The sequence below is a fragment of the Grus americana genome, chromosome 1 (genome assembly GCF_028858705.1).
Source record: "Grus americana isolate bGruAme1 chromosome 1, bGruAme1.mat, whole genome shotgun sequence".
NCBI lineage: Eukaryota > Metazoa > Chordata > Aves > Gruiformes > Gruidae > Grus > Grus americana.
This window is the reverse complement of record NC_072852.1, coordinates 19127554-19151761: the sequence shown is the minus strand read 5'-3', so window position 1 is coordinate 19151761 and position 24208 is coordinate 19127554. Positions and strand designations below refer to the sequence as shown.

The following is a 24208-nucleotide window of genomic DNA, read 5'->3' as shown; positions in this document are numbered from 1 at the left end:
CTTGAAATCCAGACTAATGTTCAAGCAGAAACCTAACTGTGCCCTGTCCAAATCATCCCCACTGCTGGAAAATAGGATTGTGAAGGGATTTCTACCAGGACATAATAGTTGGAAGGAAATTCAAGGGACTAATATTTCTTATCAGCTATAAAAAGTAAGCTATTTTAGTAATGCTTTAAGAGACTTATATTTTCTAACATCATATGTAAAATTAAGATAAGCTTATAGGGATACGTGACTATGTTACTTTGTTAATATGGATAGCAAACGTAAAGCTAACCGTTGAGAAATGAAATCCCTTGGAAATACTTTACAGATCTACTTCTCTAAATTTCTTTCAAGAGTAGCTTAAACAGAACCAAAAGAAAGTATTTGCATGTGCTGATTGACATAGGGATAGTCCTGGAGGAGTCTGTACTTGAGCATACAAATGTGAAATAAAATCAAATTAGCATGCTAAGGAAATTAACACTAATATAAATACATTCCTGAATAGTCCCAGATAGCTAATCCCTGGGAAGAATAACTTAAATTCTGTTTTTATTTATGAAAATGGATTCTATTAGAGTTCCACTTGCTAAAAATGCTCTAAGCCTTAGGCTATGCCTAAAGGCAGAGACATTATATGTGCTGTAAATGCCAACTAGTTCAAGTATTTCTTCTTAAAGTTACCCTAAATGTGGCAAAATTATAATACCATATAATGAGTTTGACATTCAATTACACTAACTGTATACATATATATGAACTAATTTCCTGTTTGAATTATTTGATAGATCTAATTAAATTATAATTTAAAATACTATTAATCTTTGTTAATCATCAGCAGTGAATGATGATGCCTCAAAAGTAATAGGTTTTATATTCTTTCAAAGCTTCAACAACTTGTAACACTAATTCAGTAATGAACATAAAAGCACTTAGCATCTAAAAAACTGAAAAAAGAGTGCAAAAAGTCCATTAATAATGAAGAATGAATCTGTAATATATCTATAAAACGTGCCTTTTTAAGCTAATAGAATTAAAATAATATTCTTCTACAATACAGATGTAAAAAAGTATAATCTAGATTAAAAAATAATACAAAAAATACATAACAATAAAACCCAAAAGTTTAGGATGCCAAGGAAGGAAGATTTTTTAAGACTATGAATTTCCAAACTCAACTTTTTTTTTTATTTCATATCCCACAATATGTTTTAATGTCTTATTAATAAAAAAAACTTTATTTATTTTCTATACAGGTGATTTCCAGAGAGTTGTTTTAAAATGTCACACACAAAACCCAAAATAAACAAACTGAAAAAGTAACTTTTTAGTCTCATCAGCTTGTTTCAAACATGACAACATGCCATATTAGAGATATGAGGTCAGAAGTCATTTTGGTTAGAAGCTCTGATTTACAGTTCATTATTTTACACAGGCACTTAAGAGATTGTGAGATCATTTATAACTTTGCTGATGGTAAAAAAAAACCCAAACCCTACTGTTTCTGTGTATTTTGATTTAACAGAAAAGAAACAACCTTGACTTGCAAGGTTTTGAATTAGGTCTCATGCTGTAACTAACAAATTGCTGGGTATAGAATTTTTATTAAGGGTTAAGGATTCTTGTAAACAAGCGGTGCATGTTTTTTGTGTGAATTTGCATGAACTAATATTATGTTATAGGCAGCCTCAACTACATTTCCAACCACTTGATAATCATAATAGCCTTTGAGCTTGCAATAAATTAAAGCTTACATTACAGAAAAATGACAAGGGAAAAAAAAGGAAGAGGAAAAGGAAAAAAGAAAACAGAAAAGAGAATAAGAAAAAAATCCTAATGTGGAAAGCAATCAGGTTAAATACTGGTCAGCATAGTCAACTGATTATTCCACAATGAAGAGAAATTTTCCAACAGCAATTGACACCAGACTGGAAAAAAGATCCAGTTCTGGAGATATAAGACTGATATACTGGCAACAATTCCCAACCCAGCTCAGAAATCTCCCTTTTCAAACAACAGGGGGTGTTGTTATTTCTTTATGTTAAATAAACTACCTTATCACAGTTATGTTCTCTCTGCTTTTAGCATCCTTGCCATACAAAGGAACACAGAGATCAGAAAAAGTAAATTAAAAAAAGCCAAGGATAACCTGAAGTCTAATAATCTTTCTTACATTGAGAAAACAGCACAACTGTAAAGCTTGTTTAGTATTAAGTTTGCTAACAACCAGGACAAAATACAGATGAACAGGAATCAGAATGTCCAACAACTGGGAAGTTGTGATGCTGCAGCTTTTACTGAGCTGGAACTGTGAGGTGCATATGCTGATGAAAACACATTATTCTGAGTGGTAGAAAGAAAATTGTGAAGAGCTACGAAGAGATCTTATACTGCTGTGAAACCAGATGATAAAATGGCAGCTGAAATCCAATATCAATAAAAACAAAGCAATGCACATCGAAAAAACCCAGCTCTAACTATAGATATACAGAAATGTACTCTAAATTAGCTATTATCATCTCAGAGAGAGATCTGGGAATCAAACTAGAAACGTTTCAAAAGAAACATCAACCCAGCGCTCAGTAGCTGTCAGAATCGGAAGCAGAATGATACAAGTTACTAAGAAAAGAACAGAGAACAAAACAGAAAAAAAAAACCAACCCCACCATTAAGAAGGCACATAAGCCATACTACCTAGGCAGTTTTAAAACCGAAAAGATACAGTTGAACAGAAAGGTTCAAAGAGGGTCAAATCACTGGGACACCTGATGAGGACAAATTAAACAAGCTAATATACTGGAAGACTACATATATATGTGCACACACACAATTATGAGTGCCATAGGAAAAGCGAACCATGGCTTACAACAACACACAATAAAAGAACTAAGGACATAATATAAAATTTCCTGACACAACCAACTGTGAACTAATTGGCTGAAGATATTATGAAGGCCCAACTGTACGTGGGTTCAAACAGCAACCATTAGAAAAAGCCCTCAGGGTCTAAGGGGAAGGGAAGGGAAGGGAAGGGAAGGGAAGGGAAGGGAAGGGAAGGGAAGGGAAGGGAAGGGAAGGGAAGGGAAGGGAAGGGAAGGGAAGGGAAGGGAAGGGAAGGGAAGGGAAGGGAAGGGAAGGGAAGGGAAGGGAGGGAGGGAGGGAGGGAGGGACGGAGGAAGGAAGGAAGGAAGGAAGGAAGGAAGGAAGGAAGGAAGGAAGGGAGGAAGGAAGGAAGGGAGGAAGATGCAGTCTTTTCACCAGTAATTGTTTGAGACTACCAGAGCTAAGAGGGTACTGCTAAATGCTTGCTGCCCTTTTAGGCTTCCTTCTCTCCAGCACAACAGGATAATGAACTGCACAGAGCTGCCATCTTCTTACTTTGTCTTGTAAGCCAATATAATATGACCCTTACTGGTCACATCACCCTTCACTTGTCACTGGTAAGATTTTTGTGAATTTACTTGATAACTCCTGACAAGATCACTAGTCAGTATTATGACAGGAGCAGAAGGATGAGTAATAATGGATTTTAGCATTTGATTAACTATTCTAGAGTTATCAGCAAGCAAATACTCTGAAACAGATGTGAGATGTTACTCCTCTCTCATTATGGCAAAACTGTAAATTACTTTCTATTAAATTACCTGTCTCTCCATATGAGAAATCTAGTATCACATCTTCTATTTTCCCCATCCTTACACTGAACAGTCTCCTCAACCCTAAACTCTCCATCCAATCTCCTTGTCCCATGAAGCTCAGGACTGATTCACTTTTTTTTAAACAAAATATATATATAAAATACATATATATAAAGCATACACAGGAGAGCAAAAAGGGGGTAACAAGATGTTTGTCTATGGAAACATTATCTACAACGTCCTTGTCCTACTGCCAAGCAATGAGGAACAGATTTATTCATATTTTAATTAAGATTATTTTTAGAAATATGATTATCTATTAAGTAATTGGCAACAAAAGAACACCACCCTGGTCTGAACAGTCTACTCAAGATAAATGGGAGAAAGAAGTAGCTGAAGAAAATTCTGCACAACAGTTACTTGCACAAGAAGTTTTCATCAGTAAAACTGTGAAAACTCTTTGTCACCAAACACAAGGTGAAAAGAAATGAAAAGTCTTACACCAGTTTGGATTTCAAGTAACTCTTTGGTTAGCAGGGATATTTATCTTGTATTTTAGACAATTGGTAGCATTTCCTGGTTCTCTTCATAAGGTGATAATTGATGAAAATCTGTTAATGAGTGTGTGAGAAAAGTGCGTAAGGTTGAAGAAGTGACTTATACAAAAGATGGCCAGAAATGAGGAAACTCTGGAGCTGCACTAACATGACTAACTTTATTAGTTCACTAATGTCTTCCTTCAGGAGATTAATTAGTCCAGCTGACTGAAGCATGCATTATGGGTAAAAAGAAACACTGTTCTTCTTACAAAAAGAAATTAAAAAGCAGCTCAATGGAAGGCAAAAGTAGGGCTATTTTCAGAGATGTATAGCAATATTGACTTCCCCTGTTTCACCTTCCTGGTTGAGGTTCTCCCATCCATCACAAATATGAGAACAAAATGGGCTTCTATTTCTATCTACAGGTGAATCTATACCTGTTCTTTTTCTTTCAGCTAGATTCAAAGGTAATTACAGCTTTTACTCTCTTGGAAATGTGTGCTATTACCACTGCAATTATTCAGTTCCTCTGTATTGCCTTTTGATTCACCTCATTAGACAACCTCTAATTTTACTTAACCGGGCCACAATATTTAGCTTCTTGTCCTTGTCTCCACCCTCTGCTCATCCTCTGTGTCACTCTGTCTTCCTTCTTTCTTCTACACTCTTACTTCTTTTCATAAAAATGTAGTAGTCCAGCATCCAATAATACTACTAAAGAAAAAAAGAAAAACAACAAAACAAACAAAAAAAACCCCTAAAAAGTAAACATCATGAAAACACTACAGTCTAGGATAATATCCTAAAACTAACAGAAGTAAATATCTATACAGCAAAAGAAAAGATCTTTGGACACTCAAAAAAGTTGTTAAAATGATGCTAGGACTTCCTCTGCTCTGTGTTGACTGGCTCTGAAGTCCTTCATTCTTCCTTCTCTTATGCACGCTTCACTGCGTACCCACACTTCTTAGGGTCTTTTCTATGGTTGTATCCCCTTCACACCTTTTCCCTTCAGAATCTCCATCACAAATTTTTATCATCTAGCTCTACCATCTCTGAGCAGAACTGAATTCCTCTACAACACTACAGAAATGAACAAAATTGGAACAAGATTATTTGATCTCATGATTTGTCTAGTAAGTTCTGGCCCTTTCCTCATCTTCTTTCTCTTTAACTCTCCAGGACAGGGACAAACTACCATTTTGAGTTTCTACAGGGTTCAACATAATAAAGGACTGTGATTGTTTGTCCTTATGCACTACCAAGGCAGCCATGAGCAACAATAACAACAAGAATCTTGCAAAAAAATGCACCAGTTTTCTTTCTAACCTTACTCATTATAAGTCACCTAAGAAGTCAAAGCCTTTGCCCTGAACTTGATCTCATTTTGCTCTACAGGATGTGACACACTTTTGGTGATGGGATAACAAAACAACGGTAGAATAAATTATGAACACATCATTGCTCTTCCTAAAACGCATTTATGATAACTAATGTAAATAGGCTACTGAACACTCTCCCAGTCCAAAGATTTTTTTTGAGTAAGGGTATGGAAAGAGTTATTTTCTTGTTAGGTTGATGGAGTATTGATACAGATGTAGCAGCAACACTCCATTTTCAGAAAAGAACTGTATTCATGATTATATCTGCGACTGTACTATTGAATGACTTCCAGAAAATGGTAGCTATGCAATCTACACCTGAAATGAAAATCAGTACTGCTCTACTGAAAGCAATGATAAAAAACTTTGGTAGATAAAAAAATCCCTATAAAACATATTAAAAACCCATAAAAATTTGGTTTCAGTAGCTACCGAATATCTTACAGAAAACAGGGAAGGCCTTCAAAGACAGTTATGCCTTATTTTTCTCGAAATGTGTACAACTGTTCTTAATGGAACTCTTATAAGCTACTAGTTATCCCTACTTACTCAGCCACTCTGCCTCTGCAGCGTAATGAAATTCTAGTATGAGGATAGCACATCCTATTAATGGAAGTGTTATGGACACAGATGGTTATCGAGGCTACAGATTGCCAAACACCAGGGCCCATTTTCTAGCTGATATCATACAGTACTTAGACTCAACAAATCTGGGACACAAATAACTTTGTAGAAAGCATACTCCAGTATTCTGCAGAAGCCTTTACTGTTAAAATCTGGGCAGGCGAGGGATAGGGAAAAGAGGGGGAAAGGAGTGTCTGCTCCATTCTCATGAATAACTACATTTTTTAATTTTTTATTTTAAATTGGTAACATCTTTTAAAGACTATTCAAGTGGTTTTGGCTCTATATCATAAGGGTACAGTCTAGGAGGGGAAAAAAACCCCAAGTGTCTTAATTCCAGTGATAAAGAATGTGCTAATATCAATCTGGTTTTTATATATTACTGTACATGCTTATTAATATTATCATGATTTTCTTAAACCTCACTTTCACAGACATCATAAGCATTTTATATTGCTGTAATTTCAATCTGTTTACCCTATTTTTTCCTTAATGCTTATCATGTGTATATATCTACCCTGATGTATTTTCATAACAGATATCCTGTGCTTATAATATTATGCCCGACTTTTCTGCAATTTATCATTTTGGCTGAAATATCTTATTCAACTGTTTCTCAGTACAGAAAATCAGGACATTTTAGGCTACGGGAAAATAAAAATAAAAAGCAAGAACTTCTCTGTGGCAAATACAATATGTAGGTGTAGTATTCTTAATAATAGAAAATTTGTCTTAAATATTGCACAAATTAACATTTCAGTAAAGTTCCATAATTTTGAAAAAGACTAAAAACTGAGGTTGAAAAAGGAAGCTAGGAGGAGCACACTGGCAGGATGTAACACCTCTAAATCTCATTATAATATGATATGAACCCAAAGGTCAAACGCTCAGGAATGCTATTTTTCACTATTTCAATAAGCAAACTCATATGAAAAAAAAACACCTTATGTTAACATGGCACAGTAAAAGTAAAAAATTACAGAGTAGGTAAAAGAATCCAACCCAAACTGAAAAGCAGTCTGAACTATTCTTTTCTCTTCAACCAAAACTGAATAACAAGATTTTAGAATATTGTGCAATATTTGTCAAACCTGACAGCAAATAATTTTTTTAAAAAAAAAAGTTATATATTTTCTTTTTTTTTCTAAAACATAAACTGAATCAGAAATATTTAAAGTTTTCCTTAGCATTAGAACTGAAAGAGAATATTTTCAGCTACAATTTCACCTGAGCCAGAATCAAAAGCTTTCTGGCTTGACACCCCAAAGCTAAGGATACAACAGAAGCTACACCCCAAATCTTTCATTTGACCTACATACTCTGAGAAAACTGTTCATCCAGACTTCAGTAGGGTGATTCAGAATTACAGTGTAAGCAAGACCATCAATTTTTTTCAAACCAGGAGGTTCAAGGTGTAATTTTTTCAAGTAAAAAGTGGTTAGAAATGCAGCTTTGTAAGGCTGTAAACAACCAGTTTGTATAAAAAAATTAAATTACCATTGCTCCTCCAGTATTCACCTTTGTATACTGATTCTTAAAAAAAAAGTTACTTTGAGTCTTCTAAACTGCTTATTTTTCTTTATGTGCTGATTTTATGCAACCTCTTTTTACATGAACCAATAGACTACAAACTGCTATTTGCAGCATTTCCCACGTGCAGTCCATTTCACCTGTATGCCAAAACCTGCTCCATGTGGCTTGTTCCATAGCATTACATAGCCTAAATCACTCCATGAAAAGCATATCTATATGAAAATCTAGAAGAAGTGAGAATTTCATGAGTTAACTCTGGTGTTTTGCCAGAAAAGACATAAACACACACGAGGGAGAAAGAAATAACTTGTCCAAATGAAATATGACTTCGGAAACAAACTATTGTGAACTTGGAAGAGTAAAAAGCGTGGGTAGGGATCTAGTATTACTGTGGCAGGGATATAGAGTTGAAGGTGACATCCCTAGAGGAAACAAAGTTTCATTAATCTCACAGTTGAAAGAGCATTTTTTTCTGATTTTTGTTTCTGTTTTTCACCCAAATTCATCCAGAACATTAGATCCAGAAGTGGTCCAAGGTTTCACACGTATGCATACATATTGTTTTTCATATAAAACTCCCTATACCAAATAAAAGCCTGCAGTAGATTATTAGTAGATTACAGTGAAAAGTATACTATCTAAAGTAATAGTCATAAAAATTAATAAATGGAAACCATTAATACAAAGAATTTCAGAATTCAAATTATTTTATACATGAATCTCAACCTCTTCAAATTTCTTTCTTACGGGAAGCTTGTCACTGCATTGATTCCATCATTTTTTTATTATATCTGTCTATCCAAAAGCGTACTGATCCAGTAAATTCAAATTCAAGGAAACAGGTTCATTAGCTTCAATAGCATTCTTAATTTGACTAAGAGGTTAAAGTATGTGAACCTTGTAAGAATCTCAAGATAGGAATCATGTCTCTCTGTCTGAGTAGGCTTTTTTATTAATTCTATAATAGGATCTAAACTTATGTTCATGTTCCAGATATAGTCATCAACATCTGAAAGAAAAGCCAAAACTACTTCAAGTACAGAAACCTTTCCATAATCTTTGTTTGCACACTGGACACAATGTCATTTTAGAATTTCCTACACAAAGAACTGGCACCACTTAATTCATAATAAATTAGTTTAGCCATTGTAATAGATGGATGGCCTCTTACACAGGTTTAAACCTGACTTGAGTCCTCTGGCTTGTCCCGGAAACTACTCTCATGGGTATAATTAACAGCTTAGGACAATTACAACTGATAGGTTACTTTTAATGGTACTGTCCAGTTTCTCTCTTAGCAACTTTTTTACTTGCAAAGTCATCCTCGACCAGGCAAGTAATTTTGTAGCAGAAGCACTAATTGTTGGGGAAGAGCTTTATGTTTTGGCCTTTCAGCTTCTAATTTATTCACTCTAATGCCACATAGTAATAGTAATATAAAAGGATTTTATATTTACCATATATTTATACATAAAACTATTTTCATATAAAAATTATATATAAAATTAACATAGAGGTAAATCTGAAAAACATCATATAATTACCACAAAATAAAATCTTATGCTGTGTAAAGTATCTACAGGACTGAAGGCAGCATGAAACCCAGCACATACATTTTGTTTCTAAATACATAAAACATTCTATAATGTGCAAGGAGGTTCAAAACTAGCTGAACTCTATGTTACCCATAAGAATACACAAATATGTGCTAGACCAGTACCCAATGCTACCAACAAATGCAGATAATGCAGTTCATATCACCAGTAAAGGAAGCCAACACCAACACAGCAGTTTTTAATGTATGATAGTGAATCACAAAATAATTAAATTCTGATTTGAATCAAAATGAACAAAGGTCAGGTATTTAAAATATTCATACAGACTGAGACTTCCACTTCTGAGGTGTGACAAATGCAAAATTGCAAAACCCAGTTCTTCTGCATAAAGAGTCTAAGAATTGCTCTTCAGGAAATCTGGTACTAAAAGTCTAGTAGTAATTTCCTAACAGTGAAGACCTACCCCACTATTCTAAACCTGGATCTCCTCCTGCCCCAAAACTGTGAGGCTAGTATGCTTTGGCAGTTTGTCTGCCTGCTACCCACCACTTCAACAGAGAGCTGCCAACATGCAAGCTGAAATTACTAACCAAGCTGTCTGCATTTCAAAACTGAACTTCAGATAGAGACTGTACAAAAATACAGATTAAAAGAGACAAACAGACACCTGTGGGAGTGAGGTCCTCTGAGATGAAAGGCACAGAGAAAACCTTGATATTATTAGCTAAAATATGGTGCATACCCGATCCAGTTTCACAAAGTTGTATCACATTAAAATTGGGTTCCAAACGCTTTATGGGAAACATTTAGGCTTACCAAAGAAGCTTAAACTCCAGCTGGACACAAATTGCTGATGCTGTTCATGCAGACAACAGGCCCTTCTAGAGGGACCCATCAGGTATCACCCCCACATGACCACACAGTAAAACAGAGGGAGGACATGTCAGTGCATGTAAGCAGCTGACACTGAGTCTGGCTCATATACAGCATAGGCAGGGCTACGCGGCAACCTATGCTCAGTGCTCCACCCTTCTTTTCACACTCCAAAGTTGGAATTTCCCTTGGCTTTATACTTGTATATAATGAATAGACTTTCAAAACTTATGTCAAAATTGAAGTATTCTGACCTAAGGCTGTTAAAGGAAGAATGCAAATACTGAGTCTAAGTAACTACTTTAAAAAAGCTGGTCAGAACTGGTCAGTATTCTTAGCAAACACTCAATGTTTTATGCTTAGCAAAATTAAAAATTCAATAATGCAGGCAAAGCTGAAGCCTGAAGTTTAAAATATGCTTGCTGCTCTATGTAGAAGACATCTATGTTACCAAAGAGCCTGTTCTTAAAATGTTTTAATTTGTATTACATATACCCCAGATAGTAAACTCTAAAAATATCTTTAAAAAAAGCTGATTATTCTCAAGGTCAGGAGGACTGAGTCTCCCAATTATGTAGGACTGTTAAAGGAGATATTTAAAATCTAAACAGCAAAACAGTAATAAAGGAAAACATTTAAAATGATAATTGGATAGAAAACAGGTGATTTTTGGCTATCGTTATTGCAATGCCAGTGCTAGTCAGTGCATCAAAACATCCTATTACAACTGAAGAAAAAACAAATCATAGACTTTTTTTTGAACTGAAACTCCAAATCAGTTCTATTCTTTATCTGAAAAATTTTATTTTTTTTCTACCCCAAATAATAATTTATTTCTCCATTGTGATGCACTGTCTAGACTGCTACGTCTTCTCTTTGTTGAGGTGAGGAAATTCTAGCCCTCGAGCTGACTTCATTCTGTACTGCCCTGGCTCTCTCTCTCCAACCTCTTTGTCTTTTGCTCTTCCCTCTTCTAGCTCTTTCCAGCCACTCTATATCACACAGCTCTGTGTCACTATGTCTCTTCCTGCCTTTGCTTTACTCTATACTAGCAGTATCTTCCCTGAACCCCCACCTTTTCATTTTGAGAATGCACCGCTTCAGCAATACTGCCCCATGGCTTGACTGCTTCCCTTCTGTTGGTCCTGCAGTTCACACCTTCCTCTCCACACGTCATCAAATCAGCGAACATTAGTGGGGAGCTATGTGGGAACGCTGTGTGGGCTGAGGGAGATTTACATTCTGCGGAGCATTGGAGACAGTCTGGAGGTGGGTCTGTGCTGAGTGCCCTGGTGATGTACAGCAATAACTGCTTAGTGCAGTGTCAGAGAGGCAGAGGAACACCACTGCTGTAGCGTAAAGGTACTGAACAAAGAGGACTATGATGTGCAGTAATGGCACTGGGCACGAAGGTTGGAAAGTCAGTGCATGACATAGGACACAGGGAAATATTGAATAACTTTGGAGTATAATATGGAGTATAGGGGAGAAGACTGGATGCTTCCTAGTTAACACATAGCCCATCAAAGCTATTGTCCAATTCTGTTTAAGCCTCAGTGATGAAAAAAAAATTATTGATTGCTGTGGGAGGAAGAGGTTCAGGGAAGGAAGTGGGAATTAATTGGCTGGAAGGTGTGTCTGACTCAAGGAGGTTGGTAACTGCCAGCTTTATTTATTTCTTCATGTAAGATGAATTTACCATGGGAGTTCACAGAATGAACAATAAACAGAAGGTAGTTTTTGTAAGCTCTAGAAAATATGGAAAGGACAAGAAAATTCTTATCACCTTCAGGCTTACCTGAGTTTTGTACTGCATCTCTTTATTTCATGTATTCTGCTCCCTTCTTGTCCTATGTGCCACTCTCCCTTGAAATGAGTCTGTTTCACAGTAAATCACTCTGTTTCGCACCAAGTCAAAGTCATGTTTGCTTTCACAATACCACCTTTCCTCTTGCTGACTACAGCCTAGTTCTGATATCATCTCTTTCCTCTCCTTTAAGGGGAGGCAATTCTTTCCTTCAACCCTTTTCACTTCCCTTCTACCTAATCCTTAGAGTCCCACCTTGACTAGTTGTATATCCTCTTCCTTCACATTCAATTGGGGCTTAACCTTGCCCTCTCAAAAGGGATGAGCAAGGGTGGAGGTGCTCTGTGTATGCCCTCCTAGGAAGGATGCTAGAGGAAAAACTGAAAGTCTCAAAGAAATACTCTGAAACAAGTTGATGGAAATTTCACTTTCCCACTTCCACCTCATCTGAGAGTACAAAGAAGTTTGAGAGCTTTTGTCCTTATCCTACTCCCCACGATCTGCATAATTAACAAAAAGAAGCATCTACATATCCTTGTTTCCTTGTATAGCTGTACAAACAAGAACTCAGCCTGTCATTAGACTGCAAATGCTTTCAGTCTAGGACTGTATGAAACTTGCTTATGAAGCACTTTGCATGCCTATGAAATTGTAAAAATAATACAACTGTAAGACATAAGCAAAACAAGTTTTTGCACATAAATACAGTCATACCTAACGTTTATTTATAATATGAAAATGCCAGCTTTAATGCCACAAACTATTTTCTTCCTCCTGCAGTATGACCTCAACCCTTAAAAGCAGGGGAAATCTAACTCCTTTGCCTCACCTTAAATAGGTAGCTTTAGGTTCTGTCTTCAAAGAGGGTATTTTCTCTGAATCAGCCCCATGCAGAGTATTCTGAAAGAGGCATACAGAAATGCCTAGCATTAACTACTCTGTTCCAGGTGCTGGATGTAGTAATGCTATTAATGTTGTCACTAATTTAGCAATCAATTTTAAAATTTTCTAGGAGTCTTCTGACACACCATCTATCATCACAGATATTAAATCTAAGGTAAGTTAAAAATAAAGGAGTATATAGCTTTAAAATGCCATTTCTAACCATATTACAGTCTGTCTTCATTCACTTTCATGAAACATATTGTTTCTCTGTTTATAGTTCTCTATGCTTAATGAGATTATTTACGGGGGTGGGGAAGTACTCCTTGACCATGCTGCTTTCACATAGTGCCAGAAATGTCGTTTAGCTATAGTTTTATCTCACCCATTGACGGCAGAGGTATTTACAAAGGCTCATCTCTCTATATTCTCTTGCACTCACTGGAGACAAACATGTTGCCCTAACAGAAGCCCACCTTCGCACATGAACAGTTTTGAAAGTTTCTCTCTTCCCCCTCTTCTGGGGATAACTAGAACCTAGGATGACAAGCAGAGAGGGTAATATAAATATGTTTGTTACATTTTTTCCTTAAACTGCCTCTAATCAGCGAAGACAGTAGCTTTTCCAGAAGGCAATCTGAGCAGCTGATGGCCTGAAGTGTTTACACACATCACATTCAAGCAGAAAACCTACTCTGCTAGTCATCCTATGTTCCCTTTAATCCCGTAAGAGAGAAAAAGTGAGAAGCTTTCAGAAGGCAATTCCAATAATGCCACTACGTGACCTCTGACATGCCCATCTCATATCTCAGTCTGCAGAGGGAGCTTAGAGTGACCAAACTCCTGAATTTAGGAACGTCACATTGACCTATTGCCTGAAGTTAGCTAATGAATCACACTGCAATCAGACTGCTGTGGTTGTTGGTAGTGCTCTGCCGCAAGAAATCAAGCACAGAATACTCTATCCAGTTATGCTAATGCATAATATGTTCTCTAGTATTTTGTCCAGTTCAATTTAAAATGTCTGTAGTAATTAGGCTTCTGGCCACTCCCTCCGAAAATTCTTCCACAATCTAATGTCACAATAACCTCCAACCATTTTTCTGTGCTGAAGCTGCCATCAGAGCACGTAGATGAAAGAGGATTAGACTACATGGGTGGCTGCTTAGGAGCGTCAAGGAACTAAAGGAAACAAAGTTGTTTGTTAGCATTGATGAACTAATGCGTCCAATGAAACACCAGGAGGCTGAAGGTGTTGTCTTTCAGATGAAATGTGAAAGCAAGGCACTAAGCATTAGAGGCAATTAAAGTTCTCTCAGCACTCTTTGCAACAGTACCAGTGTTAACTCCTGGTTCCTGGCCACCTTCCAAATCACATAATTAAATTCTGCTTTCCTAAATATTTCCCTGCACTATCATTTAGAAAGACAGCCATCACTTAACCTGAAATTGTGTATCGATGCCAGGTTTAACCTCAAAGGAGGATGCTTATGAGTGAAAAGTAATTTCAGTCTGGTCACTTTGTTATAGGTACAAGGCTTAGAAAAGTATTTTATGTTCAATTACATTTTATTTGCCCTTATCCTAGATCTATTTCCTTTATATATCCAAAGTGTTTCCTCTCAATCTGCGGTGCATAATCCTTCAGAATCTTGTAGAAAATAATCTGCCAATTTGCTGCATAATTATTTATACCTAATTCCTCTACATCCCTGATTTGTTACTCCATAAACATTCTTAGAACATGGAAGGAGACCTATAGATCTACTTGCGATTAGGAAGCAGTTGATCTCTACCAAAAAAGAAAAAAAAAAAAAGTAAGTACTCAGCCTGAGAACCCATAAACCCATGCTGGGCCTGACTTTCAAGCTGTGATCAGTATTCACTCTCTGCTACCTGACTGCTGAAGAATGAATAATTCTGTGGAAAACACTAGCATTATGCGAAATCTTGGTCTGCATCTTTATGCAATGTCCAGTCGTAGAATCACAGAATATCTCAAGTTGGAAGGGACCCATAAGGATCATTGAATCCAACACCCCGCTCCTTGCAGGACTACCTAAAACTAAACCATACAACAAAGAGCATCCTTCAGATGCTCCTTGAACTCCAACAGCCTTGGTGCTGTGGCCATGTTGAAAACTAAGTTTTATGCATATGGTGCTGGCAAATGCATAATTGCTATCTTTTCCCCACTGCTGAAGCAAAGGAATATAGTTAAGGGTCCTTTTTTTTTTTCTTTTAAAATTTTTTCTAGGTAGGAGTAAATAGAAATTATCGATATTCTAAGGTATGATGTAAGATGACTACCCAACAATTATTTCATAAATGAACATACACAGTGTTTGGAACACTTCAGATACATCATAATAAAAAAAAAATTTAAAGACTGTCGAGGCTCAAGAAGGCATGCTAAAAACTTAAAATAAGGGTATATAAGCAATGACCAAAATATTATTTATTCCATTCCTTGAAAGATATTCTAATATTGCAGTGTATTATTACATCCTACCAGTAACATACGCATGACCACTAGTTAACAAGTTCTAGGATTGTTTAAAAGCCTTGATTATAAACAAACTGGCTTTATTCTTTGGCAATTAAACTCATGACCACAGTCAGAATATTCCCACGCAAATATTAAACCATCACATACACATTTCTTTACTATTCCATGTGGCCTCTCACTCAGTAGTAATATTAAGTATTAGAGATTTAATTTGCAGGGTTGCTAGACATCTCCTAGACAGAAGGTCTTCTTTACAAACTGGCCACTCAATGGGTTTAAGTGTTTAGTGTACCTGACTCTTCAATAATGTAAGAAGGTTCTAACCTTTTCTGTGATTCTACAACTGAAATGTTAGTATTGACAGTGCGTTTTGATACCTGGGCTCTCTATGCAAACAGGGAAAGGAAAAACAGAGAATGGATGATATTGTCTTTCAGACCCCAGGGAACCAGCAGAATTTTATTAGGATAATTTTTCCAAAACGTTCATTACAGGCAAAATATTCCCCAGTTTAAACTGTCACTCTTTCCAATCTCTCAAGAAGAATAGCAAGGCAATCTAAATACATGTTCTAACCTGTTTAACTTCATAACAACGTAGCAGAATACCCAAGTGTTTTGCTACCACCATAATGCAATTAATATCATTTGCTCAGGGTCAAATAAAATCATAAAATCATAGGATGGTTTGGATTGGAAGGGACCTTTAGAGATCATCTAGTCCAACCCCCCTGCCATGGGCAGGGACACCCTCCAGTAGACCAGGTTGCCCAAAGCCCCATCCAACTTGGCCTTGAACACTTCCAGGGATGGGGCATCCACAGCTTCTCCATTGTTCATGGAACAACCTGTTCTACCACACTTGTCTCACCATCCTCGTCATAAAAAAACTCTTCCCTTATGTCCAATCTAAATCTACCTTCTTTTAGTTTAAAACCATTGCTCCTTGTCCTGTCACTACAGGCCTTGTTAAAAAGTTTTCCTCTGTTTTTCTTACATACCTCCTTCATATATTGAAAAGCCTCAATAAGGTCTTCCTGTAGCCTTCTTTTCTCCAGGATGAACAACCCCAACTCTCTCAGCCTGTCTTCACAGGAGAGGTGCTCCAGCCCTCTGATCATTTTCATGGCCAAAGAGTCCCACTCTCCTCCCAGACTTAAATCTTCCACACTATACAGTACACTGCTTCTGGCCTAGCAAAATGTCTACGTGGTATTATTCAGTCTCCTTTTAATTTCATATGCATCCTGCTGTGTCTTTTGGTTTTACTTGTTTTAAATTGACATATCTTAAATGCAACAAAGTTAAATGTATAATATTTACAGTGAGGAAACATTTGCAAATATCTTCAATAAACCCAGGATAAAATAATATAAATAGCATATTAACAAACATATGAAATATTATGTAAAAACTAAAATTCCCATTTCTGAAAATCATTATTGTCCTCTTTTTTTTTCTATTTCCCCCCAGTATGGATAAGATACTTTAGAATGATGAAGCTCTCCAGGTATTAGGCAGTTTTGTTTCAAGTGCATGATCTAGGATTTTATTAATGATCAGTTCTGACCTCTACACCTCCCTGTAGACTCCTAGAGATAATGAGAAGAGCAGGGAATTATTGACCGAAACTAACGTGGCTTCCTTGCGGATCCTGAGTTTCTGTGTTAAACAAAATCAATCAGCACCAACTGAAAAGCATGTTAATCATAATGTATGAACAAATTATACTAACTAAGATTCTATACAAAATAACATCATTACAATGTTTGCAAAATAATTAAAACTTTATGAAAACTTTAAAAAGTGAAAAGAAAAAACAAACACAAAACAACACAACTTTGATTCACAACATAAATTGCCTGAACACTTTGAATGCAGTTACCTGAGCGTGAGCTATTCCAAAGTTAGGAATTTTGGATATCAGGATCAATGTCCTGGGATTTTTCATAGCACTTTGTGGACATAAAAGGAGCCAGAACTGAAATCCAGAGCATGAGAATCTTCTAATCACATAATTCAGGTAAGCAAATTAAGGATTGCCATTCTAATTTTCTCAAGCAATTAAACCACTTCTCTCATACCACTTTTCCTTTCATCAACTGCTTCTTTTTTCTAGAGAAAATTACTGTTTATTTTTGAGCTATAAATATATATTGGACAGAATTACTGGAATCTACTGAACATTTAAACATTCATCCCACTCTTCTCAGGTTAATATACCTGCATTCTATGAAATGCTTCAGCATAACAAATTTTATTTTCAGATTGATACAATTCTTGCAAAAAAACACAAACCATGAGTGCACATGTACACACACTGTTACAAAGATTTTTTGTCACTTGCTTTAAAACAAGTTTAAATTAGAGAAGGTACTGGACAAAAATAGAGAATAAGTGCTATCTTCCAATCTCTCACAGGCTCCAGCTGAAAAAACTGATGAAGCTTGACTGACACACAGGGAAATTACTCTGGTGATAAACCAGATGCTATGTTGAAAAATAATATCTTATCAAAGTAATGCAACTGAGGTCATTGTTATGGAATTTGATCTCAAAAAAGGGACTAGGGAATGCTAGTTTTAAATAATAATAATTTAACTAAAAGTGCAGGCTAACTACTGTCATAATATCACAAAACCTACATTCATGAATAAAAATTACATCACAACCAAACATACCAAACATACATTATGACTTTGTGGGTCTAGGAATGAAGTAATCAACACTAAATCAAGCTTGAAATCAGGGTGAATATTGATGCCATTTTTTCAGATTACATTAGCAATCTGCCATATTTAAAGACTGCTAGAAAAAATTAAGAATAAATCAGCACTCTCCACCACAGGGAAACATTTCAATAAAATCTCTGTTCTTCATGCTCTGCTCAGACCAAGGCCTAAACACTGCATTTTCATTTTTAACAATTCCACTTTTATCTGTCTGACATATACTGTCTTTCATTTCTTAGGAAAAGACCTTAGCTGAAGTAGCAGTGGAAATCAGAGTGGATTTTGGTAATCAGCTCAGGACTTACTCTAAGAGCTACGTTGACAAGTGCAATCTCAGACAATGCTTGTGAGGTTTAAGAGCCCTTAAATTACTTACTCTTTTTGCTGCAATAATTGACACCTGCATTTCAGAGGTCCAGGAAATATACTGCATAACTGAATATATTCTAAGGCACTTCTCTCCATTAAACAGTGAACAAACGGTAGCCAGGTACAACATGATGCATTTTAAGGTAGTAAAAATTACCAGCTTTGGTACTGAATCTTCCACACACTCTCTCACCAGAAGCTGTAACACAATTGTTAGCTAATGTTTTCTTGGTAGTAGGTTAGCAGGTCACGCTTACTATGCCTGCTTCCTTCACAAATGACTTTACATTAATTATTAAAGGTCTAAGGTCTAGCTCTGCTACCTTTACTTCAAAAATAATCTCATTAAAATCAAAACTATACAAAGAATAAAAGAACCAAATCTTTGGAAAGTAAACTGGCGTGGAGAAAACTACTGCCCAATGAGATTTTTTTCTTTTTGATAGCAGAAATGAAATCTCAAATAGCAATTACATCTTAACATCAACTATAATATAAATAAAGAAAATTTGCAAAAGAATACTCTATGTCCTGTTTAAGAAAGCTCAGAGAAGGATTATTTGTTTGTTTGGAAAATGGGATTTATAAGAAAAAATGAATGGAATGCCTGCTAGATGGAAGATTTCCATAGGTGAAATACCCTTCTTTATTTGGGGGGTGGGGTGGGGGTGGGGGTGGGGGGAAAGTTTGGTTGTAGCATTCCTAAACCAGCAGTATTTGACTTAATTTCAGAGACAAAACTAGCTTTTCTCAGACATAATTTTATGTAGATTTCATGTCCAGAAGAAAGCATTTAGTAGCTGTGTTTGAAACACTTTATTCTAGAAATGAATATAAACAGTATGGAAAAATTCAGTGTGTATTCTTTAAACGATGAACCTGGTAAACTGGATGGATAACAAGATGGATACTTGTTAGTCGATGGCCAATTTATCCGCCAGCTTTATTTGCAAGCAGAAGATTAGAGACAAGGTAAAGTGCTAATTTATTATTTCCTATATCATTGGGTTTATGGTATGTAAAACTATTTTTTTTAACTTCATTCATGAATAAAATGTACAGATCAAAGATATGGCTTGTGCCTTATTTTAATTTTGGAACTCGATATACAGTTCTAGGTATCATTAACCTTTTTGAGCTTTGATTACAAACCATCGCTAACAGTGTCCAGGAAAGCTAAGTAGCATGTCCTACACATCTTGCAGTTAGCATTCTTAGCAAAGGGCTCAACATCCTAACTATAAACATTTCACAAAATAATAAAGAACCATATTATTAGATCTTATTAGAAAAGCTTTAAAAAATGAATGATAACACTTGGACACATAAGTTAATGGGAAGCTCTATTTTTTAACTGATAAACTTCCTACTTATTTTTCAAATGTGGTGTCTTACATAAAGAACCTGCTCTGATTACACAGTACCTAACCATAGATCCCAAAAGCAAATGCAGAATTTGAAATAGCCCTTCTTTGTGAGTAAAAAAAAAAAAAAAAAAAGTCTAATAATAAATGACCTCAAACCTTCCATACTTGGAAACTAACATAAGATATAGCAATTGGACTATGAGGTGCAGTCGTGTCTTCTTACTGGCACGTACTTTCTAGCTATCTAAAGTCTCATCACCACAGGTGTCTTAAGGCAAGCCAGAGAAACAGTGAGTACCAAGGAGTGCTACATCTGATTTATCCTAGGCACTTAGGATGAGCTAAATTACTCTAAGAAGGTGCCTTTTGCTCTCCATTGGGTATACAGAAAAAACGGAGTTACTAGGTTAGACAACTAACTTTGGATAGCTAAGTTACAGCAAATGAATCTCACCATAGGCCATAACTGACTGAGGAAAAATTGTGCTTAGTTCCCATCAGATGATGCAAAATTTATATTTTCCCTTAGAACTTCGCTGTTTTAAAATGGGAAACACATGTTGATTTTTTTTTTAATTGCTAACAAGTATTTTTGCTTAAGTTACAACTATAAATGACACAATAAAATCATTCCTTAAGCAATTAAGTCTTATGATCTTACAATAAAACAGGAAAGAAGAGAATTATTTGATATAGTATCACATTACAAAAGAGACAGCTAAGAAACTGTCTTACAGAGTACCAAAAACAGTGAAAGGAAAATGCAAAAATAGAATGTGCATGATCTTCTATATTTAGCTTTGTGGATAGGCTCTGAAATCTCCTTTGAGCTGTCTTCTTTGATAATCATTGGTAAGACTAAATTCTGAGGCAAGAGTAGGGTGTTCTCAGCAATATTTTTATTTGAGAACTCAAACCAGTCAGTATTCAAAGGCAATCTGTGAATTTATTATAGGTCTATACATAAGCATCTTCTTTTTACTTTTGTTAGCTGAGCCTTGATCAAAATATACCATTTTGCATCAACTATTTTCAAAATGTCTCCAGTTTTATTTTTAATATGAATGCTTGCTAGTAGCCTTGCACCGGCAGACCTGTCATGAAGATTGTCCCACTGTTAACATCTTATTTAACTGTAACACAGAAATTCATCTCAAAAAAGTATTTTGAAGTGAAATATTTTCATACCTCCCTGTATGTTAGCAGTTTTCCAGCTGCATGCTACCACTGCATCTGCAGTGAATCACACAGAATCATCATTTTAAGGAGAGAAGGAATGCTGGACGTGAGGTATATTCAGATACTATATTCCAACTATAGTGTCAGTGTTTTCTTCAACAGCATTAACTATCACACAGGGGCAGTCACATTAGCTTCCCAGTGGCATAAAACCTTTGAGGCTCTTTTGCAGTGTAGTTCTTAATGTTATAAGAAATAAAAAGTAGGGGAAAAAAGAATGCCATTTCATGGCTGATCCTATCATCGCATGCAATATATAACAGCACCATGCCCTTAACATTCAACTGCATATCAAGTTAAAACAAAAGTGAAAATTCCAATTAAAAAATGGTAACCGAAATATCTATGCTATTAGTCAGTAATATCCTTCTGAGGAATTTCAATGGTATTGCCATTACTAGTTGGGACACATGAAAGTTTCTTCTATAGAGCTTTTATTTTTTTATGAGACACTACCAGATTACACCACTCTTGTATTGGCAGAAACTGATTGAATAGATCTTTGCTTCTTACCATCAACACAGGCTGGCCTTGCTCTTGTTGTACCGGCAATCTGTCCTTTTTTACATGCACAGCGAGCTGTTTGTCGGGCTATAGTCCTTCGGGGCTGACTGCTATCTCTGTCCAAAGTAACAATCTCACATGTACCTGCAGCCAGTTGACCTGGAAAAAGAACCAGCAACAGGTACCAGAGTCACTGAATGCACTACAGGCAATCTATTACAGCCGAATAGAGTCACGGCCCTATGTCACAGCAGACACTCCACAACAAATGGGCAGCCAGCTGATGGATATAATAAAACTGAGATGACATACAATTTTTCTTTGTGGTGGACATATGAAAACCCTGCAAACTGTTTCTGTCACAAAATGATTATTGTTCCATAAAAGCCAGAGAGCTGAGGTCACACAGGTTACTTTTACTTATGTTGGCTAAGTAAAGGAACAATCTGGTTTTACGGCAATGAAATTTAAATGGTGTGCTCTTTATGTACTTTCAGAAAATAAATTATAAAGTATATGGAACACAAAAAGCTTCCCCTCATGTCCATGGATATTAAGAAGTCTTAACTGCTTTGCATGTTGCTCCTGAAAGAAAAAGTCTTTCAAAGTATGCCCATGTTTGACCAGATTGTCAGTCCATTGGCTCTTGCTTAGTCTAAACTGAGCAGTAATTGGCTCTCTACCTGACTCATATTTGAAGTAGTTGCTCTTTTTCCTTTTACTAAATTTACTATGTAACCGTCCTGCAAAAGACAGTAAAATGACACCACCAGTTAGCTCAGTAACATTGTTTGCTTTTTATTGACTTCTCCAATATTTGTAGCTTCTCCTGAATACTATGGAAATCCACAGCACCTAGTTGTGAATTTGGACCATGCTATGACAGACAAAACAAAAAGTTGCAAAAAAATTATTTTATGAAGAAAATTAGTCTAAAGTAAATGTTATACATTTAAAATTAGGCACTTCCTTTTAGGCTACTAGTATACCAAAATACTACCTTTTACAAGCAAGAAAGATACATTATTGAATTTCAATACATAGTAAGACTGAAAAAAAAAAAAAAATCCCAGCTATCACTTTACATTACATATAATTTCTGGATTTTATGGTACAGTAGTAAATATAATTTCTATTGGATTTTGTCTTTGTAGGCAATCTATTATAACCCTTTAAATGAATATGTGCAAAAAATATATCTGCAAATCACCAGCTTACTATATTTTGTTTTCATAAAAAATTGAGATTGGAACACATGCAATATTGTATTTATAAAAAAGTTATGCAATTTAAATAATATTCACAGTAAATTATTTTTATACTGTTGAAATATTGAAAAAGAACAATGAGACAAAATGCAGAAATTTTAGATCTATATTAAAATCAAAATTAAAAAGCAAAACCAACATAAAAACCCCTGAAACATATATAAATGACATTTAATTTAATCTAAAAGTGTAATGATATCTCTGTATACTGCATTTTTTCTATTGAGAATACAAGTTTACACAGCATATTCTTCTCTGAACCACCTTAGTATGCTTCCTTTGTATGTGTGGATACTGTTTGGAAACTGTCAGAATAGCAGAATATTGTAGGCTGTCAACAGCATTGTGACTGGTTCACTGCTAAGCCACCTAAATTTTATGCTGCTGTGACTCCTACACTGCAGTGAATTACAACATGGCAAAACTGAGGATCTCAAAGATGAATATGGAACAAGGTACTCCAGAAATTCATGCAAAGATATGACATACACATAAGTAATACACGAGGCATTTATAAATACAGATATGAAATTCATGATAGTGAACCTTATCACCATAGTGTTTAATGGCTGCTGGCAACTAGACTTATGAGCTATGGTCAATCCTGGGTTTCTACTCTTTTCTACCCACTCTGTTAATAAAAACATCTTAGGATAAGCACACTGATGAGTGGATTTTTTACTCTATTATATGCTGGGTTTTTCTTTGTTTTCTCTGAAATCTTGGGTCAGAAAGCAAAGATTTAGCAAGAAAGATAGAGGAATATGATTTTCTAGATATGGAGAAGGGAAATCCAGCTACACTGAAATGTCTTGAACCAAAAAAAAAAAAAAAGCATTCTTTTTTCCTCCATCACCAATATATTTCATTCTGGGTTGCAGGAGATGTATTGCTCCCAAGGAATACAGCTGTCTCAGTACATCATGTAAAAAAGACATAATCAGAGGTGTATTTAGATCTTGACCCCTTAGGCATTTGAACATCATGATTATGGTCCTGCATTGAGAATAGAAATTGAATGGAAACCAGAGAAAAAGTAGAAGCATAAACATGATAAGTATAAGTGTTCCTGAGAGTATGGGTTGCCATATTCTCCACTATCTGTAAGTCTTTATACTGTTGTTGCATTCGTTAAAAGATGTGGTAAATCATATAATCTAAGTGGATAATTATATAAAACCCCATTTCAGAAGAAAGGAACCAGTTTTACAGCACAGTGAAAGTGAATAAGGACTACATTCAGAGAAAAAGAACAATGAAGCTTTATGTCAAGATAATCATAGAATCACAGAATTGTAGAATGGTTTGGGTTGCAAGGGACCTCAAAGATCATCTAGTTCCAACCCCCCTGCCATGGGCAGGGACACCCTCCACTAGACCACATTGCCCAAAGCCCCAT

General features: G+C 35.8%; 1 protein-coding gene across 6 annotated transcripts in view; it reads right to left on the bottom strand.

Moving 5' to 3' along the window:
• TAFA5 (TAFA chemokine like family member 5) overlaps nt 1-24208 on the bottom strand; it is a 516381-nt gene that overhangs the window by 253094 nt on the left and 239079 nt on the right. For all 6 annotated transcript variants that reach the window (XR_008575467.1, XR_008575468.1, XR_008575469.1 and 3 more), the window contains exon 3: nt 21551-21700. Coding sequence is in view for 3 of the 6 variants with exons in the window: in XM_054813305.1 (XP_054669280.1) it covers nt 21551-21700 (150 nt within the window). In the remaining 3 variants the exon portion in view is untranslated. The remainder of the gene's footprint in view (nt 1-21550; nt 21701-24208) is intronic.